General features: G+C 38.5%; 2 protein-coding genes across 4 annotated transcripts in view; one reads left to right on the top strand and one right to left on the bottom strand.

Annotated features, from left to right (window-relative positions):
- Nucleotides 1-23,994, top strand: part of LOC134745584 (LIM domain only protein 7) — a 221,429-nt gene that overhangs the window by 71,871 nt on the left and 125,564 nt on the right. The gene's annotated exons all lie outside the window — the stretch shown is intronic.
- LOC134741238 (ceropsin-like) lies at nt 4,136-9,798 on the bottom strand. Its single transcript, XM_063673971.1, has 8 exons — nt 9,641-9,798; nt 9,201-9,321; nt 9,005-9,122; nt 7,363-7,576; nt 7,005-7,152; nt 6,801-6,911; nt 6,415-6,581; nt 4,136-4,531 (listed from the first exon to the last, which is right to left on the bottom strand). Exons 1-8 carry the CDS (start codon nt 9,772-9,774, stop codon nt 4,408-4,410), a joined length of 1,137 nt encoding a protein of 378 aa, XP_063530041.1. The 5' UTR covers nt 9,775-9,798; the 3' UTR covers nt 4,136-4,407.

The following is a 23,994-nucleotide window of genomic DNA, read 5'->3' as shown; positions in this document are numbered from 1 at the left end:
GAATAAATTACATATTGCGGCCCTACCTTACCCTCGGACTTCGCCAAACATTTGTCTATAAATATTAGACATGGGATATTGTAAAGAACTCGTCGGAGTTATTTAAAGCCTCGCATTATGGTACAAAGTGTCTACTGTCTACAGTACGTATATCAGACATAGTTTTCCAGACACCTTTACTCTCTGATCCGAGTGAATCAGCTCGATCCATTAGCTCGGATAACCCCCTGTTTACCCAGTTGCTTATCTTCATTATTATGATAGTGCATTTGCGTCGCGAGCTTTAAAGAAAAATGTAAATAAATGAATCAAACAAGTTACAGCTTAAATCAACACACATATTGTTAGGTATACCTACAGAATCCAGTCTCTCATATGATGGAAATCAATTAGCTTTATGCGAGTATAAATGTAGATTGTAGCATGACGCTACATCTGTCGTCAATTTTGGAAACTACTTGCTCATCATCATCATGTCATCATCTGTCATGTCTAGTTTGCTTGTTTGTTTAGTCGTGTCGTACAGTGTGAATTGATTCACGCAAGTACGGTTAGATGGAGCTTATATGGCGGTTGCAGAAGAAGCTAGCCTTTTTTGTGTTAAAGAGAACTGGCAGTTATAGATTTAAGAGAATGTTCGGGCTAATTTTGAATGAGAAATTTTGAGATGTTCGGGATTGTGAAAGATGTCAGATCGATCGAGAGACTTAGAGAGAAAAGTCGGAACAGTGCAATTATCTTGTTCATTTTTTTACTCCCTGGAATTGTGTGACTGAATCTGGGACTGCGGAGCGTTGCATTTTGTGCGCTCGCGATTTTTAAGTCGCGGAGTCAATATTTTTATGTGATTACGAACGATTTTCATCGGCAAAAACATATGTGCTCATAGATTATCATAGACCAGTTAGTTGCTGGAAAAGGTTTTGTGAAGCGTATCTGAAGGAGTGCGTTTGAGCCTTCCGTTGGGAGGGCTCCGGTCTCCGGAAGGCGGTGCTAAGTAGAGCGTTTTAAGCCTTCCGTTGGGAGAGCCCCGGAGGGCACTCGTGAGTGCCGATCTTGAGGGGCGATCGGCAACCGTCATCAAAGGATTCGAGCCCGTGGTCCGCGCGGTTCGGTCAGGTAGAACTGAGGGTCTGGCGAGCTGCGGGTTGACGTGCTCTTATCGAACCCAAGTTTTTCAAGCTTCAAGATTATTTTTTATTTTAGTTTATTTTAATGTTATAAATCCGATTCCTTTTTTTTTTGTAACCAATTAATTATTTGCCATAGTAATTTTCTTCTAGTTTTGCCAACCTTTGTTAATTATCTGTAATCCGCATTTTTAAAGCTTCTCAAAATTCAAATAGCCTCATTTGACGGGCGTTATAAGTATTCGGTTTTGAATTTAGATTTCTTTCATCCATTGATTCAGCCATCATCGTCCATACCACTCACATCTCATTAATCATTTTTCCTTCACAGCTAAATTTTCAGTCGAGTTCCTGTTTTATACCTATTCCTTTTCCCTTTATGCGGAAGACAGACATCCACAACCATCCGTTTAATTATTCTGTTGAAAAAGTGTTTTTATAAATTTTAATGAAAATTGTCGTCATTTTATACACCGTGTTAAATGTGACCCTAATTACCGAACCGAACCGACCGAACCGAACCGAAATATTTCTTGTATAAGTGCTAAATTACACGTGTTACGCAGAAGAAGTTGTTTTACTGCAAGATGTACATGGAGAATGAATATATTAAATAGCAGATGATGGAAATTGAATATATGATTAATAATGGAACTAACAAAGTGAATTACGTTATATGTATCGTGGCCAGCGTAGGACGTAGTATTAAAACATGATGTGAAATAGAATGAAATAGACTATTGAAAACACAACATAATACCCTTTACCGAGCCTCTGCATTGTTGGCCCTCTTGGAACAACTATTGGAACTTGGAACTATTAGTCTGGGGTGTCACATATTTTATAATAGCACCGAAGTTTACTAGTTAAATCAGTTATTTGACATTCAAAACTTCAACAATATTATTTTGCAAACTTAAATCCAAGTACAGTTACATTTAGTAATAAGAAGTATCTAACTGATGTGATCATTATGACGTACAGAGTATTTGTTGTATAGGCGTAATGTTTGTTAGCCAGCTATTACTTGTGTTTTTATAGTTGTACTATTTAGATTCGAGATACGTTTTTTAGTTCTAGAATTAGCCTCATGCATGAAGTTTATATTTGAACGAAATATTTTTTATTCCGATGTTTGTTACCGTTATATCATGTTACAAATGCATTTTCGTTATTAAATTATCATTTAATTGCTTAAAATAATAAATCAAAAGTTCAAAAATTTGCCCGCGAAAAGCTAGTGAGCGAACGCGCGAAATGTCACGTGACGTCACGTCAGATTAGTTCACATAACTGTCATTAGTAGCAAACGTCAGTTGGACCGTCCAACGTGTGACGTCATCACGCTTTGTCGAATTCGCGCCAAAAGTTATGAGCGTTTCAACCGCTCTAAGTTTTTCAACATAATGTGAAGGTTTACAAAAGTATTTTTATTTTTTTCCGGTGTTCAAACGATATAAATTATGATTTCATTACAAAAATTAAAAACAATTCGTCCATGGAACTAATTACGTTATAAAGACATAATATTCGTAGTTTACTGCATAAAAAAAGAAATACACTTTTGAAACAACATTCTCAGCTTAAGTAGGTTATTTGCCTGTAGTCATTACATTGTGTACCTTTACTACAAATAAGGTATCCTTCTTATTCACTACACAATATAGATAGAAGTCTATATTGAAGGTGAGATCGTACAAAAACGTACATTTTCTTGCATCAGTATGGATGGCATGTCATTCGTAGATTAGATTACTAATTAACTATTTTCATCGATAATTTATTCATATTGCTTTCGATTGACCGTTGAATATGCAAGTGATCTGGTCAGTAGAACCCTTTAGTAGAATAACGTTACATCTGAGTGCCCGTGCTGTTGGTGCAAACTACATTTTTGTTTCGTGGTAACGTTTTGATCATGACTGCCGATACAATGAACATATACGTCGTTTAGTATAAAATTATAAAGAAATGGTAACAACACAACAAGCACCCACACAGAAGTTTTCGTTTTGACTTATTAAACGTTTTCTCAGGCGAATCTGCTACTAATAGACCGCGAGTCAGGAACAGATTTCTATGACCAAGCGCTGGTGGCCTAGCGGTATAAGAGCGTGCGACTTTCAATCCGAAGGTCGCGGGTTCGGAGTTTTTCCATATATTCCAATATTTACCAGTCGCTTTTTGGTGAAGGAAAACATCGTGAGGAAACCGGACTAATCCCAAAAAAGGCCTAGTTTCCCCTCCGGGTTGGAAGGTCAGATGGCAGTCGCTTTCGTAAAAACAAGTGCCTACGTCAATTCTCGAGATTAGTTGTCAAGCTGACCCTAGGCTCCCATGAGCCGTGGCAAAATGCCGGGAAAACGCGAGGAAGAAGTATGATGAACCCTCGTGGACGTCAGCTGCTGCTTCGTTGGTGGGTTGAGGAATGGCAGCCACCGAAACACGTAATTTTTAATTTAAAAATATTAGATTGGGCCATGTCAAGCTAATGATTGTATTAGTATTTTACAACCACAATTTCGGTGTCTAATGGCTTAAATTATAGTGAAATGTAGTGCGTTCGTTAGTGAAAGAAGGTGAATAAATAGTTTGTCACATGTAGACTCCCCACATTTTTTTACTTTTTTAGTAGCCAGTAGCAAACTAAGAAATAAAAAACCGGCCAAGTGCGAGTCGGACTCGCCCACCGAGGGTTCCGTACTTTTTAGTATTTGTTGTTATAGCGGCAACAGAAATACATCATCTGTGAAAATTTCAATTGAAATTTCTATCACGGTTGATGAGATACAGCCTGGTGACAGACAGACGGACAGCGGAGTCTTAGTAATAGGGTCCCGTTTTTACCCTTTGGGTACGGAACCCTAATAAATTAATCTTTTACATTGAACAAGCTTAGGCCGCTTTAGAAAAATAATCGCATGGGTACATAGAATAACGAACACATAAACAAATCTTAAATTAGTTATCACTATCAGGGAAAATGAGAAAAAGTAAAAACAAAGTTTAACGTGGTCCAACCACTTTGCGTCTAATATAGATATAATATAGCATGATCAGTCCATAATATAATGCCAAGTCATCGTCAGTCCATCATTACAATCTAAATAGGAGCAGTCTCAGCAAGAGGGCAGCTTCATTCATGGCATTCATTTTGCTTCGTTGTTTTTGTAATTTCTTGAACGCCATTAGCTGTTACACATACAAAATGTTCGCTCTGAATTTTGAATCCAGAGTGAATGCCTGTTTTATGTGGAATAGTTGAAGTCACTCGGGTTTAGGCAGCAGGTTTCTCAGAGACGGTTGTGGATTCCGAGGCCACAGAGATGGCCTCCTCGGAAGCAGCCTGGCATGAGAGAGCTGGGAACCTCTTGTAGAGCGCTGCTCGGTATCTGGGATGGCTGTAAGCAGAGAGAAATGGTAAACACTTTGAATTCCATAAGATAAGACATTAAAATTTTCATCTACCACGACTTATAATATATTTCTTCTGTTGTTTAAATTGTAAGTCATGACAACAAATTCTGTAAGTCTACTCAAATGGCAATCTAGTAAAGTTAGCACTTCTAGTCTTGCACCTCATGAATTATTTCAGAAATGAATACTTTGCGGTTGAAGTTACTATACTTATTATGTATATCCCTTAAATGCATAGTGATGGATGCAGCCTACACAACAAAGATATATAATGTTATGCATAATTAGATAAAATCGATTTGTTCCTGTATAATTATTTTGATAGTAAATTAATACATTTTCCGAATCTGCTTTTTGGGAAAAAAGTCCAGTGCATCACTACAGGAAAAAAATGCCCTTTTATCGGTTTCCCATACAAACTTGCACCCCCCTTTTCACCCCCTTAAAGGATGATTTCTGGGATAAAAACTACCCTGTGTCCTTCCTCGGGACTCAAACTATCTCTATACCAAATTTCAACTAAATCTGTTCAGCGGTTTAAGAGTGAAGAGGTAACAGACAGACAGACGGACACACTTTCGCATTTATAATATTAGTATGGATTTTTCCCGGAATCAGTAAACAATTATCAATCGCATCTCATCTTGGTCCAAAGACTTCGGAATAGCTGTGAACCCTTCCCCTTCCAAGTGTCAGGCTATCATTATCGGGAGTCCACGCCTGGTCCTAAATACCGATTTCACGAATGTTGCACCGATTCTCTTCGAAAACATTGTCATTCCTTTTTCCACAAAAGTTAAAAACCTAGGATTGCTGTTTGATTGTGGCCTGACCTGGGAACCCCAGGTGTCCGATATGTGTCGAAGAGTTTCGTATACCTTGCGATCACTGTATAGGTTTAAACATTTTCTACCGATCTCTACCAAAACTCTCCTTATTCAAGCTCAGGTGTTACCTGTCATTGATTATTGTGATGTGTGCTGCACTAATGTGACGCAAGGATTACTGGACAAGCTCGACCGAGTATTGAACAACTGTAATAGGTTCATTTATGGCCTTCGCGAGTATGACCACGTAACCGCCTTTCGCCGACAACTCAACTGGCTTCGCATTCGTGACCGCAGAAGTCTCAAAATTTTATGCACCCTGTTCTCCATTCTTTTTGACCCAGTGGCGCCAGAATACTTGCGATCTAAATTTAAATTTGTAATTGCTCGACCAGGATGCTTTTTTAGCTATCCCGCACCACCGCTCTGGTGCTACGACCAATTCATTCACCGTGCAAGCCACCCGTCTCTGGAATGATTTGCCTCTCAGCATACGACAAGCCGAGACTAAGTTCACGTTCAAGCGCAAGCTGCGCAAGTATCTTTCTGAAAAGTCTCACGATTAAGTGTCTGCATAGTAAAGTTAGTAGCAGGTACATATATATATATATATATGTATATATATATATATATATATATATATATATATATATATATATATATATATATATATATATATATATATACATATTTATTGATATTTATTGATATTTATATATTTATTGTTGTACCTATATATTTATTTTATCTACATATCATATTTATATTTGTGTCTATTAAAGCATTTAGTTTTAGTGTTCTTTACATACCTCGCACCAACTATGTTTCTCTGTTTGGCCTAAAGGTTGACTGGTAGAGAATGCCGTGTAGCATTAAGTCCGCCTTTTGTCACTGTATATTCTTACTGTGCAATAAAGTTTAAAATAAAATAAATAAATAAATAAAATTATGTGACATATATATTAATTTCGGGCAAAAAGAAAAAAAAAACATGCTTTTAAGGGATATACATGCATGCATGCATGCATTGCATGACCTACCTGATACCATATACAATCGGGTTGTAGACGGAATTAGCCTTGGCGAACAGAGAGCCCCAGATTGTGGCGAGCGGGCTGATGGTGGCGTTTTCGAAGATGCCCGCGAAGTTGATTACTAGGTAAGGCGTCCACGCCATGAACCAGAGCGAGATGGTCATAAGAGCCACCTGAAGATAAAAGTTGACTTCGATAAGAAGAAGATACTATTGTATTGATCCAAAATGACCCTTTGCTTCCCATACAAGAATCCGTTCGATCACTTTGTTCGGTCGGTCCGGTACCTAACCAGCTTCAAAATAGCGCTTTATCTCAATTTGACTAAACAAATTAAACAATACAATAGGTACCCATGCGACAGCTAAGCAAGGAAGGAACCGATGTTGTACCTTAGCGAGCTTGCATTCGGCGCTGGTGTTGGCAGCCTCAGAGGACCTGAGGGAGGCAACATTCATCCTCTTGGCTTGTTCCCTCATGACTTTCTCGTGCGCAGACACAGCCTGTATCGATAAACAATAATCATATTTCATATCACAATACAAATACAAAAAACGAAATTTTGGATCGTAAGATTATACAAAATTCAGTGTCACCTGTACAATGAAGAAGTATGAGTACACGATGAGAATCAGAGGCACGAAGTAGACGAACACGGAATAGACCAGGATGTAGCTACGGCTAACCCAATCTTTGTTCAGGTAATCGGTACCACAGACGGTCATGTTGCCTTCTGGCACGTACCTGATATCAAAAAGTTTACGGTTAAAATACAAGTACTTCATATTGGTAAATTGTCATTTGCGGTAAAAACAAAATCGAACAATTGAAAGTCTGCCGTATGTATATAAAGAAACCATCGAACAGACTCGTCTCAAACTGGAGAAAATAATTATACGAAGAATATGTATTGTACGCAAGGCACAATGTTTGAATATAAACTTAATAGTTCACCTGCTCCATCCGAATAAAGGCGCAACAGTCCAGGCGAGAGAGAACAGCCAAACAAAGGCGATCCTCATGAGGGCACCGTTGTTAGTCATGGGCTTAGCCGCGATACCGTGAACGATGACGTTGTAGCGATCAAAGGCGATCATCGTCATCGACCAGATGGACGCGCAGCCGAAGAGGGAGCCAGCGCAACCGTATAGCTCGCAGGCCAGAGGACCTAAAAATATTTCGTTGTAGCTGACGATAATGATAATTTGTACTCACGTGCAACGATGTATAGTAGTTGAACTTGCTATCTTCTCTCTAATTAAATTGATCTTCTTCTTCTTCCTCGCGTTATCCCGGCATTATTGCCACGGCTCATGGGAACCTGGGGTCCGCTTTGACAACTAATCTCAAGAATGGACGTAGGCACTAGTTTTTACGAAAGCGACTGCCATCTGACCTTCCAACCTAGAGGGGAAACTAGGCCTTATTGGGATTAGTCCGGTTTCCTCACGATGTTTTCCTTCACCGAAAAGCAACTGTTAATATCAAATGATATTTCGTACATAAGTTCCGAAAAACTCATTGGTACGAGCCGGGGTTTGAACCCGCGACCTCCGGATTGAAAGTCGCACGCTCTTACCAGCGCTTAATTAAATTGATCAACAGAAGAAAATTAAACTTGGATTAGAAGCAGACCCCGTTATCAGTTATTATTTGAAACAACTAGCTAGATTGCTCTGAAACTTTGTACTTATAATAGGATCAGGTATATCTATGTCTGTAATTAGTTTATGTAGCTTCAGATACTATAGTTAAAAAATACAGCGAATTTAAGTTTTTCATACAAAACTTGTTTTTGCTCTATTTTCGTTTGTTTTATAAACTGGAGCTATATAAACTAATTTCAGACCTAGATATACCTCATGTCATTGTATGTGCAAAGTTTTATTACAATCCAACACGTAGTTTTAAAATGAGAGCGGAACTAAGTTTGTATGGGAAGGTGCAATTCGGCCGAGCTTGCCGGGGACTATTAACGAATATTTATGAAATTGTCTGATCAATATCCACATACTAATTTAAGAATATTAAATAACTATTAATACTTTATTTGAGATATTTAATAGTGCTTGATTATTGCATCAACACTTGACTTCAATGAACTATAAAGGTCATAATTATACATCAATAATTATAATTATACGCGTCTGCGCCGGTGCGTCACCTTCAACGCAAGCTCCTGATGACACTCCTCGGTACGGAGTGAAACATGTCGAGCGTTTTCGACTTAAAATACGTGAGTGACCCGTTATTAATATATTTAATATGTCTGTGTCTCACGGAAGTTTTGTTATTAAATAAAGTATTAATAGTTATTTAATCTTCTTAAATTAGTACGTGGATATCGATCAGAAAATTTCATAAATATTCGTTAAACTTTATTTTATTGACAATTCCGTTGAAATCTTCTTGAACAATTACCCCACATGCGTACTTTTGCCCAATAGCTTGCGGAATCTTACCCGCATGGTGGAGGAGTAAGTGCCAACCATAGCCTGGCATTTCATTATAATTTCACCACTGATAACGGGGTCTGATTAAAAGACATTAGTGCTATTGCTAAAAAACTTTATGATACATTGCTAATTTAACTCACCGAATACCCATGTCTCGTGGTAGCAATTGATAACCATAACCGGTGCCATACAAACCAGCATGAAGAAGTCCGAGAAAGCCAAGTTAACCACTAGCAAATTTGATGGAGTTTTGAGGTTCTGTAAGAATGAATCATATTTTAATTAAATCAGAATAAATAACGAATAGTAAAACATTAAGTGTGCGTAAAAAAGTACCTTTGTGGTTGTGAAAATGTAGATGACCATTCCGTTGCCAGCAATTGAGATGAATCCGAGAACGCCTATAACAAAACCAAGTAGTCCGTGCCACAGTGGGTTCATTGGCGGAAATTGGTACCTGAGAACGTATAAGAATGTTAAAATATATCATGTAGCAGAGTGGAACTCTTATAAATTAAGGACTAAGTAAATCACTCAAGAAAGAGCTGATTTGAAACCAAAAAAGAGATATAAAAGTATTGAAACGAAAAATTTTAGTTTCATAGTTTGGGATTGTTAGGTTAAAAATGTTTTAGTGAGGTCCATGTTGACTTAAATAAACTACTCATTAAATAATCTGGTATTAACCAATCGTTTAATTCTGGCAGAAACCGTCAGAAAATCGTAGGTCTCTGAGTTAAGCATCAGCCAACTATCATCATGTATATCAACCATACCAGTGAGGGTCGACCATGTGCAGCATATCGGGTGTGACCTTGTCGACCACCGTCGTGTTGCCAAAGCCCGCGCCCTGCGCCCCCCATGACTGGAGCGCGGCCAACCCCGGTCCCATGTCCAGTGAGAGTGACATCTCTGAGTTTAACCTGGAAATTCAAAGCATTCTTGTGTAAAAACATCATTCATGATCATCGACATCTTTTAAAAGCTAGTTAAATATGTTACTATGCTACATATGACTTGGACTGACACCCCCACAAACAGCAATATATAAAAACTCATATCATAAGATTATTAAAGCAAACTGGTAGAACCTTGGTAATTAACGCTAGTTTTTATTCGTTCAGCCCTAGTTGATGTTAAAAATTCATTTAAAAGTGAACCAACCTTCAAATAACTAAAGAGAAAGCAAGGCTAACTGAATTTAGTGCTGATATGGAGGCCTATGTCCAGCAGTGGTCGTCTATCGGCTGACATGATGATGATGATGATGATGATGAAAACATACTTATAGCTATATTTTGATGCATTTTTAGGTTTGATTAAGTTTATTTGAACGGCTTCAGCAAACTTTTGTTCAGGATACATTTATGTATATATGAAGACTTACCTGAGTAGTTCCAGGTGGAAGATAGTCCTTACAGGATGGTTATCTCTAAAATACTGAAGAAAATCGCTGCACGAACTACTCCAGTCTTCTTAGATGACCAAACCCGAGGAGAATGTGGAGACTACTCGGGGTTGGCTTCTCCTAGCTGCCGTTTTATATGATGGCCAAACAGTAACAAAATTAGGGAGATCGATATTCATAATTAGATTCATCATAAGTAAGACGTTACTTAAAGGCTTCCTTAAGGTTAAGAAGGTGCTATTTTTAGTATGGGTTTTCCATAATCTTTTGCTAATTAATGCTCCCGACTGTGTTTTTTTACGTAGGATAATTAGTGTTCACAGTCGGTAATTTATATGGTTTTTGGTAGAAACTAGTTCTAAACTTAAAATTTCGCACTCCACGTATGGTTTTTTAGAATCCGCGTTTTAATAAATTATGCTAGGTATCCCGTTTAAGGATATTATAATTATTATATTTTTTATGAGTCTTAAACTTTGACAACATCTTTTCTTCCTATGAACACCTGCTCTACAAGCTAACATATTTTGTACCGTCCTTATGAATCCCTGGAGTTTAGCGCGTGTGGTACTGGTAGGTACATTGAATCAGTGGATGGGTAATTTGTGTAAGACAAAGAAATCCAGAATTATCCTGGGACAAATACAGGTTAAATTCTAATCAAGAAACTTGACTGATGTCAGTTAGTAAGGAACTAAATATACCAAACAGGGTTACAATTTAACTTAGGGTTTTCGTTTTTAGAGCTATCAGTATTAAATCGTGCTACCTATATCTTCACCAGAGTAAAAAAAACTGTGGTTTCTGTTTTTTTATTTGCTCGAAATTTTTAAAGTTCGAAGTTTCTTACCTAAAGTCGTTTACCTATTACGACGTCAAATGGGTATATCCATGACTAGAGTCTTGCTTGTTCGGGGTTTTCAACATTCCTAATCTCTATGGCATTCCAGTTAAAGCCCAGACCATAGGAATTTAAGCCTCTCGAGGTCAACATCACCGTACAGCATGAGGCATCTGACTCGTGTAACTGTTGTGGTGAAGTGTTATTAAGCAGCTATTTCAGTTAATTAAATTTAGCCACACTTCAGCCGAGACCGCAGGCAAGCACAGATGCCTCACTCTGCAATGGCGACAATTTAAGTGCAGTAATGTTGATTGCTCCACGCTATGGCGATAAATGTGCTAATACGAAGTATATCGCAGGCTTAGCTTTATTATATCGATTTCTTCATATACTACATCGGATTCTGTCGCGGGGGCCTAGCCAAGATTACAATCTCTCTATATTAGTGCAATTGAGAGATAGATAGCGTTTTGGAATCGTACCGTAAACGACTGTCATCCTGGCTAAGCCCCCTGACTGACCATGCGACATATGCTGGTCTACCATTTGAAATGTGATTATTGGGTTTTGTATCCTTATGGTTATACCTATGACAGTGACACAATAAACGTCTTAATTAGATTTCCTCTTTAATTATTGACTTGTAATGCTGTTGTTGTATGGCCATATTATGTAAGTTTCTGTACTAAATAATGATGACGGGTACGAGCAAGAAACCGACCAAGTCGCATGTAGGGTGCTGGGTCCTGATGGAACATTGCTATAATAGGAATGATCACGTCGAACTGAGCTCGCTGTTCACCAAGCTGTGCCGGTGCATTGCCCTTGAGTTTGTTTCCTCTGCTAAATGTGGTACGACGCTTACCTTTATACATGCACACTATAAAATCGCTTGCTAATGTTATTGCGATGTCTTGCTGCCAACTGTGCTCGTGCACTTGAATGTTTTGGAAGTCGATCAGTAGTCTTATTAACGAATGTATCGAGTTATTTTGTCATACATTGGTGCTAAAAGTAGGCTACATTAACTTGTATTTGTGTTGAAACGGTGGCAGTACCATCGTAATTGGCAAAATACTAATTTACCACATTATTAATTCGTAAACTTGTAAAAGTGTCAATGCATGTTCGCAATTTGTTGATAAACTCGTACGTCTAATAAAGTGAGAGCAATGATTACATCGAACGTCTTAGCTCCTTGTATGACTACAGGCTACATACATAAATATAAACATTCGGCGGTTCCCTGAGCCAGAAGGCGAAAAATCTCCTTAAATGATCATGTTTTTCTAAGAGGCGTTGATATTCGTAGACGTGGAAAAAATATATGTAGTTCTTGACTATATTATCTTTAATAACGTAGCTTCCGATACACGAATTATGACATTTCGCTCGATACAATTAATTCCCAAAGTAACCTCTAACTCGGACTTTTAATCAAACTTTACTCGGTTATTTATTATGTCATAGGTACTATAAACAAAAAAAGAAGAAAAAACAATCTTGACTTAAATAGTAATTTCATAGTTTTCGAATTTCGATATTGTAAGGTAACATTTTTAAAAAATCGTTCAAAATTGACACTTGGCACGCATGATCCTTCCCGTTCCTTCTTGCGAAATGTGACAGTGACAGGGGCAAACCGATGGAACGGCCTTAAACGACATTTCTTAGTTTCATTTCCTTCGTCTTAGGAGGCATTCCTAAACGTATTAAAAAAATATATAATTACGTATGAGGTATATTGGCTAGGATATTTGTATTTGTGATTTTGTGCATAAATTCCTACTGATGCGATGCGTCACAAATTCAATAATTAAGAAACGTGTTACAAAGTACCTTGTTATTGAAGGTAGGTAGGTCAATCAAATCTTGTCAGTAAAGAAGAACAAAAAAAAACTACACTCATCCCCTTCTTCTGGGCGCCAGCACCAGTGCAAGATAAAGACAGTATGACTCTCTCCGTCTACGCCCGAAATGAGACAGTCCCTTGACAAACTATAAAATATTTTTCTAATAGAAAAAAAAGGCTTCACAAAATAGTTGGAAATGCCATTACAATACCAGAAAAATACGTTACGACCATTTTGCATCTCGTAATAACTTCGAGACAAAGACAAACGTGTCAATTTATAAACGTGATAACCTCCCTAGTACTAAATATTTCAGAAGCATTTTTTCGTAGTTGTATCATTGACTCCCTTTATATTACTGTAGTTACTTAATCCATTAATTGTAGGCTCTAAATAAATTACCTTTGCATTTAACCAAGATTTCATCATTTCAACGATATTCCCACGTCTAACATCCAATTCATTGCACAACAGATCAGAAAGTTCTAGATAAATAGCTCTATATAACGCGTCATATAAAAAGGGCTTATAGACGTTGGCCTGCTAAACTATTATAATACCGTTTTGTCTGATGTGTGTTGACGTAGAAAGCAACGTGATAATGTCACGAGAGGTGATAACGCGATGTATGTTGTTAGATTGAGAGCAAAACGTTCAATATAATTCTGTCATGATTAATGTGGAAATATAGGAATTACATATAAATGTATTTAATGTTTAAAGTTTGTAAGTAGTTACTTTCAGCAAGAATTTTGAGCTTGGGTACAATATTTGGTTCGTGATTTCCTAGGGTTTGTTTTAAGCGTAATTAACGGCTAACATTAGTATAATACATTAAAATAAACAAATACACATCAACATTTAGGTGCAATTGTATCTAGTCCCTAACCATGGGTACTACTTAAAACCTAAGGTTGTTTTTATTACCTAATAGCCAGTTTATTTGTTTTTTTTTGATGATATAGGAGGCAAACGAGCAGACGGATCACCTGATGGTAAGCGATTACCGCCGCTCATCGACACCCGCATCACCAGAGGAGTTGTAAGTGCGTTGCCGGCATTTAAGATGGGAGTACGCTCTTTTCTTGAAGGTTGAAGGTCGTATCGGTCCGGAAATACCGCAGGTGACAGTTCATTCCACAGTTTAGCTGGCTAGCGAGGCAGGATGCCTCGCACAGCGTTTCTGGAGAAACGCACAGTTGAGGACTGCCAACTATCTAAGTGGTGAAGATAGTAATGTGGTCGCGTAGGGCGATGGCGAAAAGAAGCGGCGGCGGCGGTTTTCCCGAGGGGCTACAGTATGGGGTTCTTCAAAAAAGGAGTGTACAGGTTTTTAAAGGGTCGGCAACGCGCGTGTAATATCTCCGGTGTTGCAGGCGTCCATAGGCTACGGTAACTGCTTACCATCAGACGGGCCGTATGCTTGATTGCCACCGACGTGGTATAAAAAAAAAAGCGGCATGGATTAATCCGAACAATTCCTCGGAGCACTCTCCGTTATACTTACGATAGAAAATGCAGAGCGAAGCCACATCTCTACGCAGCACCAAGGAGTCAAGCCGATCCGAAATACGCTGGCAGTCGACAATTCGAGTCGCTCTTCGTTGGATGCGGTCCAGAGGGAGAAGCTGGTATTGGGGTGCCCCTGATGAGAACAGTATTCCATGTGTGGGTGAACCTGCACCTTATAAAGCTGTAGGCAGTGGGCCGGTGTGAAATACGGAGCACACCGAGCTTTTTTGAGGCTAATTTGGCCTTACCCTCTAAATGGCCGCGGAACTGGACTTCACTCGAAATGTGGACGCCAAGGATCCCGATACTGGCTGCGGCAGATAGGAGAGTGCTCTCAAAACTTTTTTGCAGTAAACGCGCAAACCTGTGTCTTGGTAGGGTTAAAACGGGCTAAGTCAAGTCGACCCCATTCAGAGACATGAGTGTCGAGGGAAAGAAGTACTTTACTCACTGAGCTTTGGTTGAACCGGACATCCGGCATACAGCTCTCGCATTGCGGTATGATCGGCGGCGCGTATTCCCCGTCCTCCAATGTCGAGTTGGAGGCAAAGAGTTTACCCAGTAGATCGGCTTTGTCTTTTGCGTCGTGGGCGTGGGCCAATGAATCATTTCCCATGTGCGGAAAAGATGGCGTTCAGAAATTCCCCTGTATAGCTTTGGCAAGAGACCAGAACGCACTAGTTCCCGAAGGGAGCCGCTCCAATTTCTCGCCAATTCTACCAATGTACAGCGACTTTGCTGACCGACTTTAACGTGGGTTTACCAAGTTCATTTACTGTATAGTAAGGCATTTGCATATTTTTTCTCATTATTGCATCCATGCATACATTTTTTTCCCATCCTGGTCCCACCGTGTTCTAAAATCTTTCAAAATGTACGTTTTTAGTCTTGGAGGATATAACCAACGGAGACGTCTTGTCTGTAATTTGCTGTACAAAAAAGTCTGCCAATTTTTGCCGGGGAAGGGAACGTCAAATGTATACGTAACGTCAAAATAGCCATGTCAGATAAACGTCAGTCCATATATTGTGTATGACCATTGGCCGATTATTTTCGACAGAGGGGAACGCACAGGCTACTCCGTTTGGTTATACCCTCTAAGTTTTTAGTAGCGATTTTCGTATGAATCCAGGCGACGCATACAGGTTTTCGAATTTCATCTCTTCAGTAAATAACACGTAAATTACTACTGTGGTCAACTAGTCATTAAATCTATCATACTTAACCCTAACTTATTGCGTCTTCTAATTCATACATTTTTGAAACAGGTTTACTTAATATAAAGACCCATTGTGTCTTGCTTGATTGCTTTATTTACGTTACCACAACACAACTTGTAGGTATACACACTAATTGCAAAACGATTTAAGCAACTTTACCAAAACAAAGATGCGAGCACCGCCATTGGCCTCTTAATAAAGAGGCCGTTACACTAGCATTAAAACGTGTTACAAGAAATAACCGTTGGCGTTGTGTAATACCCCTAATACTCATTAAAAGGTAGTCGTTAACTCGGCTTCTCCATTAAGTGTGGTAATGTCTTCGTAGTTTTTATTGTGGGATACTGAGGCATCGCACTCATCTGTGCTCTATGATTTGTAAGAGTTTTGTAAACATCTATGGGCGCCGTTATTTTATAAACGCGAAGCGGTTTGCAAATTGCCTTAGTGCGCTTAATAGCGTCAACGTCAAACGTTGTGGGTTTCGTTAGGGTGACCATGGCTTAAAAAAAAACTTAAACTTCACAACTTATAGTAGGTACGGGCGGGAACCGTATTATCCACTACGTCATCTGATACAAGAATAAGCCCCATGGCACACGTTCATAAAAGTGATGCTAATTTAGTATTGAGTCTCTAATTTATATTTTTACTCATCTCGCCATGAGCTACATATGAGCGGTTGACATATTGATCAGATGATTAGATACAAAACACGGGGCTGTGCCTACGGTGCATTGTATTGTTTTCGTTGGAAATCATGTTAAACTCTAGAAATGCGTGATAAGTCGTGGACTCCTTCATGGACTCTGGAAGAGACTAATCGTCACATATATTGACCTACGAGTAAGTACATATAGGTACTTTCTAAAAGTATAGGTTCTATACCCAATATTACTACAACTGAAAAGTGCAGTTTATCTCACGTGGAAACCTGGTGAAACTAAGCATTAGCATGAATACTCAAGCAATCTTATTGTATAACTCGTTGGCAGCCTAAATAAATAAATAAATAAACATCGTATATTTAATTTGGCTATGGAGTTCTATGCATATATTATTCCGATGTATCGTCGGGTGAGAATACGTTTGTGCCAAACGCCACTTACATAGGTTCGCAGGAGGTCGAAAAGAAGCAAAAAAAAATTTTTTTTTTTTAGTTTTATATTTAGGAAATATTTACCTTATTCATCATTTACGCACATATGTTTACTATTTTTAATACCATACAAATATTCTGAATGTATTGGTAATCATGAATTAATAAAAGCATTTTTATTATTGCCATATCTAGTTTTGATGAGTAAGTGTTAAACATACAATGTATGACATGACACAAAGTTTTGGATATGTCACAATTTCTGAGATCATTTTATGTTAACAAAGTGTAATTATCCTATAGTAAAATGCGGATATGGAACAATATTTTTGAAAAATAACATTTTTTTTAAACCGATTACTGCCAATTATAGCAGATTTTTTGTTATTTTAGGAATCATTAAAAAACGATTTTGTTCAAAAACGGATATGACACAAACGTATTCTCAACCGACGGTATATGTAGCGTGTATGTAGTTGTAGGTATCCCTTTGTTAACAAATTTCCTAATCTTTTACGTACTTTTACTGAAAATAATAACAAATTTAGTCCTCTATCACTTCAAATTTGGCAGTTACGAAATAAATGGCTTTTTCGAAATGACAAGGTTAAGACTTATTTGTTGTAACTAGTACGAGTATTATATTTAGAAACGACAATATTGTATTGAAACATTAATGACTGACCAGTTTTAGTGTTTTATAACGTAGTTTATCCGGAGTAGCCAATTAAGTGAAAAACACAACCTTTTGATATCACCGAACGGCTTCTAATAGAATGTAGGAATTCTAATGTCCTAGACCCGCCGAATACCGTAACTTTTAACGAGTTCGACTTCCTTAATTGCTTATTCAGATCGTTAAAAATATATATTACATATTCATAGTTTGCAAACTTGACTCTGTTGACCTTGCGAAGAAAATAAAAAATGATAACCAGTATGCTTTATATCCAAGCGTTGTAAGTTTACTATCGAATAAATGGAAACATAGGTACTTTTAATTCGTCACTTTTATCATAATTAGTAGTCTACACAGTTCGGCTCATTTCCCTAAGAAACTAAAAATATAGTCCCGTCCGAAAGAAAGCTTTAAAATTGGAGTAGCTTATATAGGTAAGAAACATCCAATATGCGTGTAGGGCCACGCATAATATTTTTTCGTAAGCACAAACGAAACAAAATAGTTACTACGTAGCTATTAACTACCACGTTTCGTATATAGAAAAACAAAAAAAAGTGCCACGCAACCTTAACCTATAGAATCATGTAAGTCACTTTGATATGAGACGCTTAACTTCAAACTGGGGTAAATCCATATGTCAGATTTTGCGATTTTGGAATTAATAAAAGGTAATAAACATATTTGCTGAGAGGGTCGAATGGATTTACCCGAGTTTGAAGTTAAGCGACACATATGTACTAAATAAACCTTTAGTTACATGTAGGTAATATTCCGAAATACGTTTTTCCGATTTTTATAACCACGATTTTCGTTTTTTGTAAGGTCGGAAAAATGAAATCCGTGACGTGATATTCAAATCACGTTTTAGTAATTATTACGGGTGCCTGTCGTGCCGCATCATGTTAAATTCGGCATAAAAAAAATTTACCATAAAAATTCGGCATAAATCAATTAGGCAGAACTGCGACCCTGCGAACCCGAACTGTTGCCAGGAGTGGGTTAGGTTAGGTTAAAACTGCGACCCCCAAGAAAACGAACTGTTGCCAGAAAAGTGGGTTAGGTTAGAACTGCGACCCTCAAGACAACGAACTTTAACAATATACTTATTCGGAATATCGTTATTCAGGAATTTAAAAATGGGATATTTAAAATAGGAATCAGGTCAATTCGGAATAAGGGCAATTCAGAATTCGTTATTGTTAAAATTCGGTGTTTGTCTCCATCGGAATTGTTATAATCGGAATTATGTGGTTCGGAATTTACAAAATTCGGCTTTTTGGGTTTTCGGATATATAAATCTTCGTGATTTTCATCATTCGTAATTACGACAGTCGGAATTTTGATGGGTCGAGCATTTAAAAAACGGAATGATAAAATTCGACATTCTAAAATTCGGAATAAAATTTTTCGAAATTATGTAGTGTACCCGTAGGTAATATATAATTGGTCCCCCCGTAAAAATATATAATTGTTAATTTGAACTTATTAACGGCTTACAAAGTACACACAGTATTTAAATATACCTAAATAGATAACTATATCAGGAGCCTGGGGTCCCTATACCCCACTATTAACCCCCCCCCACCCCTATGGGGACTATTAGGTATAGTTTTTGAAATAAATATATGGACAGACAGACTAACATGACGAAACTAATGTGCTAAGGCTGCTGTTACCTCTCTAGTTTTCGATTTTTAAGACCATATTTTGTTGAAATTCGCAATATACCTACATTACGGGGTTTACAAAATAAAAATAATAATAAAAGCTAGGTTTTATTCTTGGGATCATTCGTTTTCCTGAGTTCTCACGTACCAAATGTAGCTTTGCTTATTATTTTTATAATGAGATTAACTTCTATGTGATTATAATGAATTTAACCGCTATTTCTACGACTAAGGCACGTCGGCCACCCAGGTAATATGCAAGAAAAACGTTTATTTGAGAACCTCAATGCCATAGGTTCCATAGTACAAGCCAATAAAAGCGAAAGTCGATATTGGCCATAAACCTTCTGACCCTAGGGCCAGTGGCGCCCGTTTTATAGCGATTATCTGTGTTCACATTAGTAATGCGTTGCGCCCCGCACTGTATGTCTGTTAATACTCGTAGCTTGTAACTTTGTAGTCTGTAAGGGCTTGCACCATTCACTAACCCGGCGTTAACCTGTTAAACCTAGAGTTACCATGGTTACCAGTACAATTTGACACTGGGTTAACGGTTTAACCGCTTAACCCCGGGTTAGTGGGGTGGTGCAAGTGGGCCTAAGTAGAAGCGTGAGTTTATTAATTACGTACTTTGAAACTGTATGGATTTAATAATTATGCAGTTTCAGGCTTACGGTTAGAGGAGTAAGGCCCACTTGCACCATCCCACTAACCCGGAGTTAACCTCACCGGGGTGGGCCTAAGAAACGAATGTATATTTCGCCTACCTACCTATAAGATGCAGAATTCATTTAAATAATAAACAGGGACTGTAGCTATTAAATCTTAAAGCTTTCTTCATTATGTAAATAATGTTTATATCTTGGCGCCAAGCTCAAGATAGCTACAAAAAACTATATTCAGTAACAGAAAGGTACTATACATATTATGATGTTACATAGTGAATGGAATTTGCATTAAGCAAGCGAGCGGAACCACAAGCCAAAGGTGTACTACGATTTCTCCACAGTTATCTAATCTAATGAAGGAAAAAGCAATATTTCACGGCTGAAATTTTCAATATTTTATACGCAACCGGATAAACATAACTATGTACATAAAAACAACAAAAAGTTGACCTCCAGTGACAATAGCATATCAAATTCTCGTCACAGCGGCTGGTTGAGGCAGGAGCCGTGACCACTCACAATGGTTGCACACCTCTGTCTGCTTATAAATACTTTAGTTCTACTGTTATAGTGTCCACTCAGAAACTAGTAAAATCTACCAATGTGTTACCGTACCGTCAACCTTTTTCAGAATATACCTACTATATTACATATTAACTGAACTGTTCAATGAGGAATTCGGCCTCCAGCCTCAGCATGTATTGAATTTAAGTTACTCTTAATTTTCTTCTTCTTTAGGATACTAGTGCTTTAATTGGTGCAAATATGTAAGTCAATAGTTCATACGTATTGCTTCATGATCAGGTCGATTAACGTTCAGTCAGATTGTTGTATGTCAAAGGGCGTGATTATATGACAAATAGTACACGTGTTATGTTGCGTAACAATACAACACGTATGGAATTACAGGCAGGGAAAGCATGTAATTCCATACGTGTGCTGAACCCTTCAATTTCCTGATACTTGCGCGTGCCCAACAATGGCGATCGTAAATCTTGATTTTATTCGACATTTATCAACGCATTGCATATCGGCGTGCGGGGCCGATTATTTTTATTGTGTACCTCATCATCATCATCATCTTAGCCTTTGTCCCATGTCCTAGGGTTTGGGGTCGGCTCTCCGTATCATTTTGCGCCATTCTTCTCTGTTTTGCGTCATGTCAGGGCTTGCGCCTATCGTCCTCAAATCTTTCGACACTGTGCTCATCCATGTCGTAGGGGGGCGGCCTCTGCCCCTTCTACTTTCAGGAATGTCATTTAGGGCTCTCTTAGTCATGTGGTGGTCGTCTCTTCGCATCACGTGGCCGAACCAGCGCAGTCGGCTCTCGCACATTTTTTCGGCAATAGGTGCAACCTTGAATGTTCCACGGATATGGTTATTCCGGACCCTGTCCATCAGCGTCACTCCTCCTGCCCATCTGAGCATGCGCATTTCTGTGCAGTGCATTACGTGCTCTTCCTCATTACGCATTGGCCAGCATTCTGCACCATACAGAAGCGCCGGACGTACAGCTCTTTTGTAGACGTTACCTTTTACTTGGGTCGGCATTCGAGCATCACACAGCACCCCTGTTAACGCTCTCCATTTTTGCCAACCTGCCTGGATCCTGTTTTCTATGTCTGCCTGGGTGTTCAAGTCACTTGTTATTATCGATCCAAGGTATTTGAATTTGGTAACTTTATTGATGGGGACATTATCTACTAGTGGTGATGGTCTATCCACAGATGAGCCAGAGAGATTGCAGCACATGTACTCGGTTTTCTTGCGGCTTATTCTGATTCCCTTACTTTCGAGCCGGTTGCACCACTGGGTCAGCTGATCTTGTAGGTCATCAAAGGTCTCCGATACGAGCACTATGTCATCAGCGTATAATAATGTCCAAGGAGCTGGTCGCTGCAGATCTTCGCTGACAAAGTTCATGACAGTATTGAACAGAAGTGGACTCATGGTTGAACCCTGATGCACTCCTACCTTAACCTGAAAAGCTTTGCTCAAGCCTGCGGGGCTGCGCACTCTTGTGGTAACGTCGTGGTACATATCTTTTATTAGATCAATGTACTGTTTAGGTACAGATTGTTCTCTTAGTGCTGCCCATATCAGGTCTCTCGGTATACGATCAAAAGCTTTTTCCAGGTCTATAAAGCTGAGATGTAGATCCTTTTTGAGAGATTTGTACTTCTGTAAAAGCATTTTGATGGAGTGGATGGCATCTATAGTCCCCATGCCACTTGTAAAGCCACATTGGTTTGGTGTTAATGCAATCAAGTGATTTAATTTATTAACAATAAGAGTTTCCCAAATTTTTAACGTATGTGAGGTTAACTTTATGGCTCTATAGTTTCCGCAATCGGCAGCGTCTCCTTTGTTTTTGTAAAAGGGAATTATCTCACTGCTTCTCCACATATTCGGCATTCTACCGCTTTCTATGATAGTTGTGAAGAAGTTTGCCAGCCAGATTACACCTGTATCACCAAGTTTTTACCTATGTGAAGTAAATAGGTAATACAGTAAATAACATATGTTTTTCCATTTATGACTTCAGCGCCTTACTTCAGTAATGTGGTCATGTTAGGTGTGTGAACACCTAAGTCAGCTTATGTGCAATTATGCATGTAGATTAGGGTTTCCCAACTCTTTTCTTCATGTCGTGTTCCCCCTAGGTGTTGTATGGGTCCACAGTTTCTGTAGTTCTCATGGCACTTGTGGCCAGTGCTCCTCATACCTTAGTTTGAAGCTATGATGTTCAGTCAGCAGAAAAAGTGCTAAGGGGATAGATGTTCATAATTATCTGAACATAACATTTTGCTATAAGAGTACATCATATGCAGATTATTTTGTACCGATTTTATTTTGAGTATCATAACCTCTAAATCATCAAGGGATTTTGTGGTAAACAGCCTCATGTATTCTTGAATCTTGTTTTCCAAAAAAATTACTGACACTTTCGGCATACTTATAATCGAAACGTACAATGGTTAGTTGTCCCTTCTCGACTCGATTTCAACAGTTCCAAATCATTACTTTTTACAACTTTACTCTTGGCCGTATCCGACAGATACCTGATGACAGTGATGACTGTCTCAAGTGCCTCCAGATGCTACCCATAAGGTTAGAAACGAACCCTTAAGTGCGGCCCCCGTGCCGTCAATTCCTTAGCAAACAGTCGTGAGTATATGATTTTATAATCGACATTATAATGCCATGTAACACTCCCTTTCAGCTTAATAGCAAGCTGTTATCAAACTATTCGTGCTACAAATTGGCGTTGCACCAGTGCAATACATTCACCCGCTAGCGGCGTTGCTTGATAACCCCTGGCTATGAGGTCCGAGTAAATTGAATTCCTAGTACTTGTATTGTAAAAAGGCTAGTATTTGTATAAATTCTGAGAGCAATAAGTACCTAACGTATTTTAATACCTAGTCAGGAGCTTGAGTAGGAACTTCAGATTGTGCGTAGGATTTACTTCGCAATATATAAACATTAAAAAAACCGCACCTCATGAGTAAAATTTTTGGAGCAGCCTTACCATGAGTCTATTTGGCATATATTTTTTAAACAAATCTTTCACTTCAAAGGTCGATCTAAAAGCTAACTTAAAATTAAAATTTTAATTAGGTATCTCTATCATAAATTATTTCAACTTACAATATTTTGAAATAGGCGTGCAATAAAATTTTATTGAGCACAGAGCTTATAAAGGTTGTCCCAAAAAGGACGCAAGATTTGAAATTGATGAAAAACACATTTTTTTTTCGTTATAATATATTTGTATATAAAATCTTGAAATACATAAAATACGGTTATTTGTGGAATAATACGTCAGGCAAATGTCCTCCTAGGCTTTGCTGGCACATTCGCACTCTTTTGTCAAAATTTTCTACGACCATTTTGCATAGTGTCACGTTACTCCCTCCTCCACGTATATTGGAGGAGTGAGTAACGGAGCTGGGAGTGAGGAGGTAGAAAGGAAAGGATAGATATAACAGGGGTAGGTTCTTTATTTATCGGCTTTTGTCTAAATATGACACGCTAACAGATGGTTTAATTACAAAAAGAATAAGGTACGATTATAGTCGCGCTAGTAGCACGCACACGGATAGGCGCGCTGATAGCACGCGCAAGGTGAGGCGCGCTGGTAGCACGCGCTCAGTAAGGGGCGCAGATAGCACGC

This window comes from Cydia strobilella, chromosome 1 (assembly GCF_947568885.1).
Source record: "Cydia strobilella chromosome 1, ilCydStro3.1, whole genome shotgun sequence".
NCBI lineage: Eukaryota > Metazoa > Arthropoda > Insecta > Lepidoptera > Tortricidae > Cydia > Cydia strobilella.
Note: the sequence above shows the minus strand (reverse complement) of the source record. Positions and strands in the feature narration are given on the sequence as shown.